This window comes from Brachyistius frenatus, unplaced genomic scaffold, assembly GCF_029030835.1.
Source record: "Brachyistius frenatus isolate BFR_SWC_R1_liver_20210118 unplaced genomic scaffold, ASM2903083v1 Contig_139, whole genome shotgun sequence".
Taxonomy (NCBI): domain Eukaryota; kingdom Metazoa; phylum Chordata; class Actinopteri; family Embiotocidae; genus Brachyistius; species Brachyistius frenatus.
In genome coordinates, this window is record NW_027210738.1 from 234,478 (window position 1) to 250,000 (window position 15,523).

The 15,523-nt window shown below is 46.1% G+C and overlaps 2 protein-coding genes across 3 annotated transcripts in view; one reads left to right on the forward strand and one right to left on the reverse strand.

Annotated features, from left to right (window-relative positions):
• The first annotated feature begins 66 nt into the window (after positions 1-66).
• ano10b (anoctamin 10b) lies at positions 67-8,610 on the forward strand. 2 transcript variants are annotated; one of them, XM_069715155.1, is made up of 17 exons: positions 67-212; positions 357-417; positions 635-706; positions 1,682-1,953; positions 2,601-2,774; positions 3,332-3,469; positions 4,152-4,268; positions 4,465-4,581; positions 5,645-5,986; positions 6,076-6,258; positions 6,359-6,414; positions 6,500-6,574; positions 6,726-6,890; positions 7,033-7,224; positions 7,318-7,455; positions 7,611-7,727; positions 7,840-8,610. In XM_069715155.1, exons 4-17 carry the CDS (start codon positions 1,689-1,691, stop codon positions 7,861-7,863), a joined length of 2,103 nt encoding a protein of 700 aa, XP_069571256.1. In that variant the 5' UTR covers positions 67-212; positions 357-417; positions 635-706; positions 1,682-1,688; the 3' UTR covers positions 7,864-8,610. The 2 variants fall into 2 exon arrangements, with proteins under 2 accessions (XP_069571256.1, XP_069571257.1); XM_069715156.1 differs by lacking the exon at positions 67-212 and having other exon boundaries at positions 590-706.
• Positions 8,611-12,963: 4,353 nt separating this feature from the next.
• snrkb (SNF related kinase b) overlaps positions 12,964-15,523 on the reverse strand; it is a 14,164-nt gene continuing 11,604 nt past the window's right edge. The window contains 1 exon segment of the mRNA XM_069715193.1: positions 12,964-15,061. Coding sequence (XP_069571294.1) covers positions 14,056-15,061 — 1,006 coding nt within the window. The 3' untranslated portion in view covers positions 12,964-14,055.

The window sequence follows — 15,523 nt, forward strand, 5'->3', positions numbered from 1 at the left end:
TTTCCTGAATCGGTGGTGCAATAGGACCCTGGGCTGCAGCAGTGTAACAGCAGGGAGGAGCCTGGATCTAAACCAAACAACCCTCCACACCCTGCAGTCTCTGGGAAGTTCCTCCGCATTCCTATCAAACACACAAACACGCGCACGCGCACGCACGCACGCGCGTATCCATAGAAAGCTGGGCGGAACCACACACTGAGGCTGGTAAGTGTGTGCAGACTTTTATTGTGTGTCGTTCCTGCTTTCTTTTTGTTGCCTTCATGGTCCTGTGTGTGTGTGTGTATGTGTGTGTGTGTGTGTGTGTGTGTGTGTGTGTGTGTGTGTGTGTGTGTGTGTGCGTGTGTGTGTTCAGACAGGAGTCCGGAGAGGGGGGGCTCTGCTGTAGGACAGGAGACCAGAACCTCATCATCAAGCCAGGTGCTGTATTTCCTGTCTCATCTTCTCTCTCGCTGTCACCGCCTGTTTCAATTCAGCTCAGTCACAACAGGAAGTACTCTCACCACATTCAGTGTGTCTTATTATTGTCTCGCAAAAGTGCATGTGTGTCTGTCAAAAGAGAGGACGTTTATTTATTCATCTCTAAGTGCAGGATAACCGTCGTTTCCTGCCATGAAACTGAAGCCTTTCCCTGCAGACTCACGTCTTGATGGTGCAACGAGCAACTGAAACTACAACCGGAGTGTGAAGGAAAAACTGCAGCCGGCAGGTGATTGTTAAAAAAAAAAAAAAAAGTGTTGCATGTTCAGCCTCACAGGCAAATCTTAAGGCTCCCAGAAGCAGTCTGTAATGTAGTAGCTGATGCAAATCATCAAAGTGGAAAATGAAAATCACAACTGTTGTAACACCAATATGTCAGCGATGCATCATAAAAAGGTCAGAAAGGGGAGTTTACGTGGTTTTTAATGGCTTCGTAAAATGTTGCAAAAACATTTCAGATTTTAGGGACCAACGTGGGATTTTACTTTTATTTAACAAGTGGAAATTGCCTGCTAACATGGTCACAAAGACAATGCGGACGCTTCGCGGGAATAATAGTTAAATTTTTTGCCTTAGTTAGTATTATTATTATATTATTAGTTAGTATCTGCACCAAAAGCTGTCGAGAAAATGGAAATGTTAACTTTGTCGTGAAACTAAAAGGAAAGACGATCCCTGAAGTTATTCGGATTTATCGACTTGGAACCGTGAATGAACAAAAGTTTGTGCTAACCCATTATGTAAATGTCGAGAATTCAACCGTTGACCTGGTGATGGCACTGGCTTGTAAAGTCGTTGGGGTTCATCCTCTGGGTACAAACAATTTCTGTACCCATATTTCATTGGGATCCTTCCAATATTTAAGACATATTCAAGATATTTGGCCGAAGGACAAAAAAAAAAAAATCATCCTACTGGTGGTGCAAGAAAAGAAAAAGTGAGGGATCACCAAAGTCAATAGGCATCATCCTCTGGCGACCATGAACGACTGTACAAAAATAGTTGTTGAAATGTTATTTTGAACCAAACTGGTGGACTGACAACAATATTCATATAATATATTCAACAATGCCAACAGTAGACCTTATATTTCTCTGTGCGGTTTCACCAGAGGATGAACCTCCGTGGCTCTTCTGTTGGTATCGCGGAAGCGCAGAGGATGAAAGCTCAATTTTAACATTTAGTTTTGTTTCCACCCGTTCAGCCTCACCATGAGCAAGGCAGTTGGCGATGAAGGTGGAGCCGGTGACCGGAGCGAACCGGCGCCGCAGCCGGACGATAAATCTACCGGCGCGAAGGCGCCCGGCAAACTGAGCGCCGCCGCCGCTCTCGGACCGAGCTGGACCAAAGTGAGCTGCCCCTGCTGCGTGTCCGAGCGGGTCGAGCCGCTGGTCCTGGTGAAGCTCGGGGAGAAGGTCGGCCCGGAGACGAAGCGGTGGCTCATCAGGGTGATCGGAGCGTCGCAGAAAGATGGAGGTGAGGTACTGTGGAGCTCACGTTTCAAAGAATACCGTTTTCCGAAGGCAGCTGGACTCGCTTGAGTCCTTGAAGGCATCTCTTTCGAAAAGGTTTCTTCCTTGAGAGTTGTCCTGTGAGTGGTCGGGGTCCTGATTGTCCTGGTTTTATTGGGTTTTGGGTCGTTGACGTACCCGGCTACCACGTTGAGTCGTTCCTGACGTGAACGGGCATCAAGCTTCCTGGGACGGGAACTCGTAGACCGGCTCCACCGTCGAGAGGTGGTTGTTCCAGCACGACGTCTTTCAAACCATCGGGCTTCCCTGGACAAGTCGTACTGTCCTTAGTTGAGTGTCCCTCGTCCATCAGATGAAGGCGGACCGCCGAGTCCTGGTCCTGAAGAGTTGACTGTCGGAGGACCGTTTACGTCCGGTCCTTCTGTCCTCGGGGTGGACGGCCCTCTCGTCTCCTGTGCTGGAAATCAGTCGAACAGCAGAGTCGTTGTCAGAAAAAGCTTCCGAGCGATCGAGACTTTTGAATGAATTTGCATTTGCACGCCACATGCAAGTTCAATTTTGTTACACGATTTCTCATGCAAATGTTGGACAGACACGGGTTTGAACTTTTACGTGTCTGTAAATCTGTCGCTGCTCGCCGTGTCTCCCCAGGCGCTGCGTTACTGGCCCACCCGGGCGAGGACGCCATCGGGGACATCATCGTGGTCTCGGCGCCGCGCTGCACGCTGCTCCGAGCCACCGAGGAGTTGGGTCTTTGTAAGACTTACCGCAACGGGGACATGGAGGCCTTCTCCTACCACGACAGAGACAACTTTAAAGACTCAGGTAGGAGCTTCGAACTGTCTTTACACGGGTGTTAAAGAAACAAGGCCAACAGGTGGGGATTTTACAGGTTGCTCACGTCACCGCCTTTTAGCCCCGTCCACCCGGGAGCATTTTTATTTAACCATTTCAAAGTAAAACAAAATTAAAATGATTATTTGACAGGAAAATTCACCAAATGTTTGGAGTGTTGTAGAAAAGGCCTTTTTTAAAAAAAAAAAATTCTTGCAAAACAATAAAAAAAAAAGTGGGTTTCATGAACGTGAAGAATTTGCCATCATGGTACTCTGAAGAATCTGTTCCGCTTCTTCTTTTTTTTTTTTCAGGAGTTTCAGCCACATTTCATGGCCTTCAACAAGCGCATTCGTTTCCTCAATTTTCAACAGAATAATGTCGTCGTCATTGCGCGAAATAAAATCATTATAGTCCTTTATTTCCACCGTTTTCGTGTGTTCGTGCACCAGCTCACGTCCCTGCTGTCTACCGGGTGTGTGTGTGTGTGTGTGTGTGTGTGTGTGTGTGTGTGTGTGTGTGTGTGTGTGTGCGCGCGTGTGTGACAGACAACATGGAGGTGTTCCTGACGCTGGCCGAGCGGCAGTACGTGGTGAAGTACGAGCTGGACGGCCTGCGGGCGCGGAGGGACCTGAGGATCCCCGGCCTGCCGGACGGCTGCACGCTTCACAACCGAGACAACATCTGTGAGTCGGCTGCAAATTTCAGAAACTCATCATTTTACTTTTGGAGCAACGTGAAGACAAATCCACCGAGTGTTTATTTGGATTTCAAATGCCTCGGGGACAAAAAAAAAAAAAAAAACCAAACAACGCGCACACTCACCACTTTAAAGAATAAGGCTGCGATTGTCTGAGATTTTATTTTTTGTCAACAAATTCCATGAAAAGACAACAACCAGTCTGTTAATGTGTCCCGATGCTTTCTGACTTCCCTCCCCTGTCTGTAGATCATTTCCCTTTTTAAAAAAGGATCAGTGATTTCCCAGAACAGTTATATTGTTATATAGTTTGTTGGAGTCGTCACTCAAATAGGAGAAATTTGGGAGCGGGTGCAGCATTTATTAGGAACTATTTTCAGCTGCGGATTAATACACATTTGATCATCAAGTGAGGATTTACAGTGTTTGCGATGAAACATGCAGCCAGTTGAAGTCAAACAAATGATTCAGCATCCAGCCGTATCCACTGCGTGTCCGAGTCTCGCTGACCTCAGCGGTTCCATCAGTGGGGGAGGGGAGGGGGGGGGTCGCTTTACTCGGCCTCAGCCTCGGTGTCTCTATGTAACCGTATATGTTTATATATAAATATGGATCGCCGTGTTCTGAAGTCATTCTGGGTTCGAAGTGCTGCTCTTTTCTGCGACTAGGGCAGAAACTCGGGTCGGCCGGCGTGATCGTGGACACGTTTCCTCTCCACAACCCCGGCAAGCTGAAGAGTCTCAGGGAAGCCTGGTACTCCGGGAACCAGCTGGCTCAGCCGCTGGGTGGGTGGAAAACACAACACACACACACACACACACACACACACACACACACACACACACACACACACACACACACACACACACACACACACACACACACACACACACACGTGACTGATTTGTAAACACACAGGCATGCTGAAACGGATGCAAATTAAAGGCACAATCTGAAGTTTCTCACTGGTGATTTATCCAGATTCAGTCAACGAGTATTTCGGGAGCTCCGTGGCGTTCTACTTCAGCTTCCTGGATTTCTACACGTGGTCTCTGCTCCCGCCGGCCCTACTGGGCCTCTCCATCACCTACTTCTCAGGTGGGTGTGTGCATTTATCTTTGTTCGTGTTTGTCTTCGATGACGTCGGCATTGACCCACTTTATTCATTAAGTCTACTTTACTCGTGATTATTTATCAAAAATGACATTATGTAAATGTTTAGTCATCCGTACAAGGAATATCAAAATATTAGTTTTTTTGTCCAAATCACCCAGCCTTAATTTTAAAGGCCTGTTAAAAAAAAAAAAAATAAATAAAAAATAAATAAATGTCAGAACATCATTAGATTAATCAGGATTTAATAATTGGAGACCGTTTTCACCAAATTTACAAAATAGTCAGAATTTTGCGTCGGCGATGTTTTTAGGTTGTCCCGTTCTCGTCAACGCGATATCTCAAGAACGCCTCGAGGGAATTATGTCAAACTTGGAAAACCCATTCACTTCAAACCAAGGATGATCTGATTCGAATTTTGGAAGCAAAGGTCAAAGTTCAAGGTCACCGTGACCCCAATTTCAACACATTCACATTAACATGATATCTCGGGAACGCCCGGACGGAATTTCTTCAAATGCTGCACAATCGTTCACTCGGCCTCAAGAATGAACTGTTTAGAGTTTGGTGGTGAAAGGTCAAAGGTCAAGGTCACTGGGACTTCACGTTCGTCTCATGTCCCATTCTGGTGAACGCAATATCTCAAGAGCGCTTTCAGGGAATTTCTTTAAACTTAGCAAAAAACATTCACTTAGTACCAACGATTCATGAACTGTTTAAGTTTTAGAGGGTCAAAGGTCAAAGCTTAAAGGCACTGTGACCTCACATCTTGGAATTTTTTTTGAAAGCGATACCTCCAAAACACCTTCAGTAAATCTTTTTCAATGTGGCGTAAACAATTATTTGTACTCAGGGTTGACCTGATAGGATTTTGCTGGTCAAAGTTCAAAAGTCAAGGTCACTTTGAGTTCAATGTCTATACGGGTTTGGACCGATGTGCAACTCGAGTGGTCAACCGTTTGGCAGTAATTGAGGTTTGATCCTGTCAAGCTCCAGCCGCTTGACGAAGAACAAACTTACCGGTCCTTCTTCTTCCCGCCCGTCGCAGGCGAGGTTCAGAGAGAGATGGTGGAGTCGGTGTCGGGCCCGCGGGTCACGGGCGCGGACGGAGACGACTCGGGGCCGGCGGTGAGCGGCCACATGCTGCAGGCGGTGTTCAGCATGCTCTGGTCCACGGTGGTCATGGAGCTGTGGAAACGCCGGAGCTCCTCGCTGTCGTACCGCTGGGGCACCCTGCACCTCGCCGACCGCTTCGCGGAACCCCGGCCCGATTTCCACGGCGACCTCGGGGTCAACCCCGTGACGGGTCGGGTGGAGCCGCTCTTCCCCGGGTGGCAGCGGGACCTGCGCATGGCGCTGGTGTCGCTCCCGGTGGTGGGGATGTTTCTCGGTAAGAAAAGTCACATGATTTTTCTTTATTTGACGCAAAGAATAAAGACTTCCAGACGTGTGTGACGTCTGTCGCGGCTCCCCCTGCAGGCCTGGTGGTGCTGGGCATGCTGTGTTTCTACTGGGGCGAGGCTCAGGTGAAGGAGCTGCACAAAGACTGGGACTCCCTGCTGTCCCAGACTTTAATCTACATGCCCTCCGTGCTGCACATCCTCTACACAAACGTGCTGGCGACGGTTTACAAGACGGTGGCCAATCGTCTGACCGAATACGGTGAGTGGGACGGAGGGTAAGACCATCGGGGGACGGGGGAATCACGCATGTCTAATAAAACGCTGCTCATGATGCGAAGCCTCTCACCGTGTCCTCTCAGAGAACCACAGAGAGGAATCGGCCTTCCAGAACCACCTGACCGCCAAAGTCTTGGTGGTGAGTTCCTCCTCTCGAACACGTCACGTCCTCTTTAAAACCCGACGGGCTCTTTGACCCGGTTTCTGTTCTCCTCCTCCCTCAGTTCACCTTCTTCAACTGCTTCGCGGTGCTCTTCCACATCGCATTCTTCAAGCAGGACGTACCTTTGCTCCGTAAGGTAACAAGTCGTAACCGATTCACGATTTCACAAAAAACTAGCCGGGTGGCTAGATAGCCCGCGTAGCCGTAATGAGTGTCAAACCTTTTGAGAAATTCCCCCCAAATCTCGACTATCAGGCGTTTATTTTTCCTTCTCCGCCCGTTCGAAGCGTCTCGCGTCTTTGCTGATCGTGACGCAGCTCGTCAACCAGGTGACGGAGGTGGTCATCCCCTTCCTGGTGGACCGATTCATCAGCGCCCCCCACAGAAAGGAGCGGGAAGACGACCCGGAGGAGGACAAGTTCCGGAACCAGAGCACCCTGCCTGCTTTTCCCGTGAGTTCAGAAACACACTCTTTAAAAACACACCCTGCTGGGAGTGTGTGTGTGTGTGTGTGTGTGTGTGTGTGTGTGTGTGTGTGTGTGTGTGTGTGTGTGTGTGTGTGACGACTTCCTGTTTTGTTTTTTTTTGCTGCAGGGCCTGTTCGCGGAGTACATCGAGCTCCTGGTGCAGTTCGGCTACCTGAGTCTCTTCTCCTGCGTGTTTCCTCTGACGGCCGTCCTGCTGCTCCTCAACAACCTGACGGAGATCCGATCGGACGCCTATAAGATCTGTCGGCTCTTCCGGAAACCGTTCACGCCGCCGGTGGCGAACATGGGCGTGTGGCAGGTCGGCATAAAAAACAAAAATACAAAAGAACAAACAAGACGTGTATCACGCTGCGCCACTTAAGAGCCAACGAGTCATTGTCCTGCGTTTCAGTTGGCCTTCGAGGTCCTCAGCTTCGTCTCCGTCGTGTCCAACTGCTGGCTGCTGCTGCTGTCGCCGCGGTTACAGGAGCTGGGTCAGGAGGGCGGGATGAGCGGCACCAACATGCTGCTGCTGGCCGTGTTGGTGGAGGTGAGATAAAAAAAATAATTTAAAACTCTGTGTGTGTGTGTGTGTGTGTGTGTGTGTGTGTGTGTGTGTGTGTGTGTGTGTGTGTGTGTGTGTGTGTGTGTGTGTGTGTGTGTTCCCCCCTCCGACACGTCGTTTACCTTCGCGTGTGTTCGCAGCACCTGCTCATCCTCGTCAAGGTCGTCATGGCGATCCTGATCCCCGACGAACCGGACTGGATCCGGAAGAAGAGGGAGCACATCGAGTACTCGTCCATGCAGGCTCTGAGACAGCAGGTCGCCCATCGTCGTTCTCGTCATCCCGTCGCTTCATCTTCATCTTCATCTTCATCTTCATCTTCATCTTCATCTTTGTAACTCCCTTTTTCTTTTGTATTTTGTTTTCCAGAAGCTGCAGGCAGAAGAGTCCTAATCTTCGTTCCAAGGCGTTGAGGCGCTGCTTTGTGTCGTTCGAGGGCGCCCGTCCCGTTGGGAAGGATCGTTCCTCGGATCTTGGAAGAAACCCCCCCCCTCCTCTCCCATACTCTTAAAGTGTTTCAGCTGCTCTCACTCGTTAACACGGATCTTCTGCGATGTGCACAATTTGAAAATGCAACTTTATGTGATACAGACGGGCGAGAAAGTTATAGGGAACCCAACGTAACGGCGTCTGAGGACGGGCTGAAATATGTGTCAGTCGAATTTTTATAATTTTTTATTGAATTTTTTAATTGCTCTACTTGAAATAGATTTTTTTAAGTTTGGAACTGAATTTAGAGAAGTGAAGTTTTAAATGCCATTTCAGAGCAAATTAATTCAAATTCAGAATTAAATGTTGCGTTTCAAGTTTGTACAAATTCAGTTTCAAACTAAAAATAAAATTTTAAATTATGCTATCTACTTATATTGTAATTTGACGCTACACATAAATACAATTCAGCTGGTTTTTTTTCTACGTATCAGAGAGATGCTGCGTTCGAATGACGTCGTATTTACCGAGTACGCGAGAATAGTCCGTATGAACGGTGCCCTCTTGTGGTATTCACGACGTCGGAACTCAAAATATTCGACATGCCTCGAGTTGTGTCGTGTTTGCTGACGTTTACAGAAATGTCAGCAGTCGTGGAAGTTCATATTTTTGTTGGATGTTAAGATAATATATTGTCATTTTAGTCACGTAGAGTTTGTCTTCATAACTTAAATGATGTACTTCGTCCGAGGAAAACGTTCATCTTCCCAACGGCCTCATCTTTCCCCCTCTTAGGCTTCTAGACACTGTCCACGTTGCCAAGCAACAGTGTTTTTACGACTAAACCACTTGAACGGCAGGCACGCGTCGATCCCGACTTCCCGTGTTGTAACTACGAGTTCCAGTTGAACGTGTCACGTGGTTGGATGTTGACGGATTGATTGGATCACGCAGGTCAGCCGTGTGGAAGCATCTGCATTCGTCACGTTTCGACCCTCATTTATTCAGGCGTTTCCTTTCATTGATCGCCCGTCTGTATCTACGCTGCAACTGCCACAGCAGCTAAAAAGTGTTTTTATTTTTCGAATGTTAGACAGTGAAGGGAACGCATTGGTTAGGTGTAGAGATGTTACAGGAAGCTCTTTACCTTGTTTAGTAAAGGACATACAGGACGGAGTATTCGATGCTGCTGGCAGAGCCAAAGTCAGACGGAATACTTGACAACAAGTGTTTCTTAGTGATGAGCAGTTAGTGTTCAGGATTCATGACTAAAAGACATTATCATTATGGTGTCATTCACTAAAGTCAGTCCTTCTTATTCGTTTTCTGACGGCTCATCTGAAATAATCTGGTCGATTTTAGGCCTTGAAAAAGTGGTATTTCGGTGGGCGTGTCTTTGATTGACCGGCATGTGGTCAGGTTACGGCTATCGGCGGGTGGCACGTAGTGTTGTCTGGTTCCCAATCAGATCGAGTCAGATGCACCGCTGGCTCCTCCCTTGCTTGCCCAAATATGGTCACTCGTGGCTCCAATCTAGCAAAATGGCCAGAATGCCGAAATGGAGGCTTCAGAACGGATGATGTCACCGTTGGTTGCTGCTTGGGCCAGACCGCTATATTCATGCAACGAATTCGGGTCTGGTAATGCGAGGCTAGATGTGCTGCCCCCCCCCACCCCCACCCCCCCACCAAAGAAAAAAAAAAAAAAAAGGGCTCCATCAAATGGATAGAAAACATGCTTGAATTGCAGTTCTTAAACTTGCAGTCTGTATTTAACATTGTGGTGCAAAATAGAGAGTCCTGGACTTTACACTGCGTATTCAAAAATGACCCACAGTAATAAGCTTGTCATCTGGTGTTGTGCTCAATTTCTTGCAAAACAGAAATGATAAGAACTGTTTTGCATCCTCCCATGATGATGCTGTCGGAGATAATTATTCCCTGTCTGGTTTGAGGAATCGTGAACAATGAACTGCGGCGGGAGACAAATACAGTTGAAGAAGCAACCAAAGAACCGCTGTGTGCTTTGCTCTTAGAAAATAGTCATTTATTTGAAAGTGTGGGTTTTATTTTTTTTATTTTTTACTCACTTGTCAAAACAACAACAAGCGCAACAACTACTTCACATCACATTCGCACACATTGTAAGCCGACATCACGAGTGGGTTTTTGCACTCTTCAGTCCTGGTTTGATTTAACGTCGTTAACGTGCAGCATGTGCAGCCTGCCGGGAAGTCCGCCGCTCATTACGCACTCACTGAACAGTGCTGTATTGTTTCTCATTACATAAGCTTATTGTATCAAGAATTCAGCAGTCTCTCCGGCCACCAGGAGGCGCCACCACACACACACATTTTACATTTTATTACTACACACATGTAGCTTTCTCACAAACCCTGCAGATGGACTGACTCAGCAGAAGTGCAGGTGGACGGTGAGACTTCCTCAAGTGGCTGCAGCTGCATGTGTGACACTCATCGTAGATCTGTGTGTGTGTGTGTGTGTGTGTGTGTGTGTGTGTGTGTGTGTGTGTGTGTGTGTGTGTGTGTGTGTGTGTGTGTGTGTGTGTGTGTGAGGTGTTCATGAAGATAAAGTTGTGAACCATCTGGTAACGTTTGCTGGTTGTATCATAATAAACTCACAGAAGGAAACTGGTTTGTTGTTCTTTCAGAAGTGTTCAGCGGTGAAAAGTAACTTCGTACACAAGCAAATTTTAAGGTACTTTAATTTCTACTCCGACCACATTTTTGAGGGAAACTTTTTTGCTGCAATATATTTACTAGACATCTATAGTTAATTTACTGGAGCTGCTCTGAATGAAATGAAAGAAGCAACAATTTGATATAATCTGTAAATCAATGTAAACAAACATTGTTGTGGTCCAGTCACACACTTGTACAGATGTTTGTAGAAAACTGAATGTGTTTAACTTAAAGATGGTTCAGTTATATACATTTTTTATCAAAAAATTAAAGAAAAGAACAAAAGATCAAACTCACTCCCCTTGCAAAAAGTTCAAATCCTTTAATTCAGATTTCTTTCTGAAAGAAGGGAAATTCTTAAAAAATAAAAGTATATGTTATAAACAACTACAAAGTTGCCACTAGGTGGCTCTGCAACATTTATAGAAAGAAGTAAATGAGAAATCATGTATACAAAAACAATAAAATAAACAGAAGCTTATATAACAGAATAAAAATAATTTTATGATATATATATATATGATATTCATATCATAGTGAATGAAGAAACTGGTTTCAGTCCTTTAAAAAAAAAAAAAAAAAAAAAAAAGTTATTCTCTTTTCATGAACACTTATTAAGTTGTCTTTGTAAATGTGATGCATTATAGTGTGTTTACATTTTTTTTTTTTTGTCCTGTGTGTGCGCGAGACACTCAAGTGTGTCCGGAGGATGAGACACACCTGAACCCACTCACTCCTGATTGCTATGAAAGAGGCCTGCAGGGCAGTTTGCTCTCTTTCCTCCCAGCCAGCAGACATTTTGAGAGGTTTGGGGTTCTTATTCTTTTCTTTTTTCTTTACTTTCCACTTTGCCCACATGCCTGCCCTCCCCAAAAAACAGTTTACCTGAATCACTATATTTTTTGTGCATCGTTTGATAAGTGTTTAAGAGATATCTGGTTAAAGTTGCAAAACAAATATTCACATCAAATTAAATTTTGGTCCTTGAATTTGATGTTTGAGCAAACCTGTCAAGAATCACATTTTCTACTGTTTAATCCCGGTTAGGATGAGTTAAGAATATAAATGTTAAATGAAATATGTTCAACATCCAGAAGTGTTTTTGGAGCACTGATGAGAACAGATTGTTAGCTACTTTTTTTTGTTGCTAAAATCTAGAAAAAAAACACCATCAGGATTGTTTATTTGTCCTCCACAGAAAAGCGTGTAACTGTCACGCTTAGAGAGGCCAAAGCGTGGCTATTTCACATTTTTGCTGCAGTTGACCAGCGTGTCTATTTCACGTTTTGGCGTGTTATTTTTTTTTTTTTTTTAAGACGTAATCTTACCCCGAAAAGTAAAAAGGACCATATTTCCCTCTGAAGTGTAAAAGTCTTGTCGAGACAGGAATGTTTGGTTTAAAAAACAAAACAAAAAAGAACAAAAAACACACAGCACACGTCCATCCCGTTGATTTAATCCATTTTTAATAAATAAATACAGAAAAATAAGTCCACGGCTCCCGATAAGAGAACGCCCTACTTACAACGTTACAATGCAGGTCAGTGGACACAGACGAGGAGAGAACGAGGGCTGCAGTCACACAGGGAACGGATCATTTCACCCCTCCCTCGCCTCCCTCCCCTCCCCCCTCTCGTTATGCACAGATTTTCTGCTTCCGTGGCTGATGAAATGTGAGCGATAATCAGATTTCACGTGACGGGAGGGGGGGGGAGCGAGAGCGCGAACGATCGCAGGTCACAAGCTAAAATAAAAAAAAAAAAAAAAAATCCAATTTGGTAGGAAGCTGCGGGGGAAATAAAAAAAGAAAGAAAAGCTCACTGGACTGGAAGAGGAAGCTTCACTGTACAGCTTTGGCCTTCTGTTACTCTACGACAAAGAAAACCACACAAGAGGCGTTATGTGTTAAAGTAATACGACGCGAAGGGACTCGTCAGCTGTCCCTCCCCCCCTTTCCCCCCCCGAATCCGTCCCTGGATGCAGCTCGTAGAGAGACGCGGTCGTCCCGCTGAAGAAGTGTCCCGTCAGAGCGGTGGACACGTGGAGGTATACGGTGATAAATAACAGTAATAACATGCACAAAGTCGCACATCTCTCTGGAGAATTAATATCTTTAAAAAAAAAATTAAATAAATCAAGTAGCTTTTTTTTTAAATTTTTTTTATATGATCTGCACATCCAAAATAAAAAAATATTTAGAATAATTAAAAAACATAACAGTGGAAGACCTGCATCCCAGTCAATACCCGACCAATACAAACGCTTTCATTCAGTGTGTGAGGACGAGTCTGTTCAGAAGACTTTTCAGGATTAAAGAGGACAGAAAATCATCTCAGTTTTATAACAGCTTCGTATAATAACAGTCTTTTTTTTTTACAGCTCATATGAAGAGCTCGTGAAGAAGCAGGTTGTGCAGGGGTGCGTTCGAACGGAGCTGCGACAACTCATCGATTCGTTGACTGAAAGAAAATGAAATAATAATTCGAGTTTTTGTTGTTGTCATTTTCAGGAAAAAAAAAATATCCAAATGTTTGATGAGTTTTTCTGCTATTTTTGGGATCAAATTACAATAAATGTTCTTGTTTTTGGGCGGTTTTGATACATTAGTAGGAACAAAACAAGACAAAGTTGTGTAATTTAACATTATTAACAGTTTTCTGATGTTTTATAGACTAATTTAAGAAAATAATTTGTCAGATTGATTACACAATGAAAAATAACACTTCTTTGTCCCACAAACTAAAATAAAAGGACATAATTAATGCGTTTTACACTGAATTTCAATGTTTTTCAAATTTTTCTATCAGACTTGGTCCTTAAGTGACAGATTATATTATCTATTCATAAATAAGGCTGTTTTTACACTTAAAATATGTACAAACTTACTCTTAAAAATTTACAAGTGTATGATTTTCGCCCTCCTTTAGTGTCCAGTGATATTCTGCCTTTTTCTTGGTAGCCCAAAAAAAAAAAAAAATCTGGTTGACGGAGAAATTCTGAAACCATATTTGGATGTTCAGCGTGCAAAATAAAACCAAGAAAAACAAAACAGGTATTCAAAAAAAAAGAAGTTATTTATAAAGTCTTTGTCAATCAGCGTTGCAGCTCTAGTTTCTTATAGTTATTCATCATAATTCATTATATTATAAAATTACGTGATCTACTCGGTGCCGGATCGTTCAGAACTAAAAATGAATCAAATCTTATCGCGGTAGGCACCTTTTTAAAACAACAAAAAACGGACTATAGCTTATTTTGATAAAAAAAAATTAAAAAAACCATGAATCCGTCTTCGTGTCCGGTCCGGTAATGTCTCTGAGCTGCAGACCGGAGTCGGTCCGAAGACTCCCGACTCGCTTTTTTTCTCCACGACGTCTATCGATGCTTCGAAGTGAGTATCGGTGACGGCCCCCCCCCCCTCCTCCCCTCCTCTTACTCCCCCCCCCCTCCCCGGCTCACAGCACGTGACAGCAGTTGTACTGCGCCAGCGGCAGGATCTTGGGCTTGTTGTTGTGCGCCGGCAGGTTGAAGGCGAGCGCCTTCTCGCACAGCGGGAACTGGAAGAGTCTCTCGCGCAGCTTGATGCTGTGACGTTTCCCCGGCGCCGGCTCGCCCGCCGTGTTGTGAGGCGGCGGCCGCTCCGCGAAGACGTTGTCGTCGCCGTCATCTCCGTCGCCGTCGTCGTCGTCTCCCCGCCTCTCGCCCGTCCTCTCGCCCGTTTTGAGCGCCTCCTTGATGGAGGACGCCGACACCGAGGAGTCCGATTGAGGGAGTTTGTTGTTGTTGTTAGGCTCCGCCTCCTCGTCCTCGCCGTCCTCTCGGGTCGGGAGGTCCGACTGGCCCCGACAGCACGGTACCCCCAAACCGGCCGGAGAGCACGGTGGGACTTCGGGCGTCGGACTCTCCGGTTGTTCTCCGTGACCGACGGGTTGATCTGAAATCACAGACGCGCTGTCCTCTTTCTCAACTTCCATCTTCATCTCCTCCTCTTCCTCCTCCTCCTCCCTTATCTCCACTAAGCCTCCCAACTCTTCCTCCTCCTCCCTGCAGTCTTGATTGTCTGCTCCATCCACCGTCTCCTCCAGAGCCCCCAAACCTTGTGCCTCCTCCTCATCTTCTTCTTCTTCCTCCTCCTCTTCCTCGCAGATCAGCTGCAGCGCCGGGAGGTTCTTGGCGACGGGAGGCTCCTCGGCCGGGGGCGGGCGGAGGGTGAGGCTGAGGCTGGGCTGCCACGGCCCCGGGAACGGCTGCTGGGTCGTCGGGGGCCTCGCGGCGAGCAGGTCCCCGCACTCGGGCACGCCGCAGCGGGGCGAGCTGGGCGAGAGGGCCCCCGACAGCCAGTGGGGCGGGGCCTCCGGGGTGAGGAGGGCGTCGTCCAGGCCCTGCAGCCAGCGGTGGGCCTCGATCTGGTCGAGCGAGGCGCGGTGGGACGGGTCCTTCTGCAGCATCCTGGAGATCAAACTGACAGAAGAAATCATTTTATTAACAAAAAATCTGCGATGCTGCGTTACGGTTTTTTTTGCTGTTGTTTTTTTTACACATCTGCTGAGTCGTCACTTTAAATGACGTGACACAGAAAACGACCTGCTTTCCGATCTAATCTAGGCCACGAAAAAAAAAAAAAAAAAGGTCTCTCAGTGCTTCGGGAAAAAAAAACCAAAAAAAAAACCTGAGTGCATGTCCAGGAGCTTGTTCTGTTCTGTTCAGCTCTTTCATCATCATCATCCTCATGTGACCGAGGGCAACGTCATATGACCGGCTTTTGCAGCCGCAGATAATCTGACAAACAAGTCGGCGGAGGTTATTTTTATTTACGTCCTCCTGAACTCAGCTGATCGGGAACAGAACAACATTAATTCTGTCAGCGGGACGATGCAGAAATAGAAGGTTTTTTGTTTTTTTAATGCCGCAGTTAACTAAATC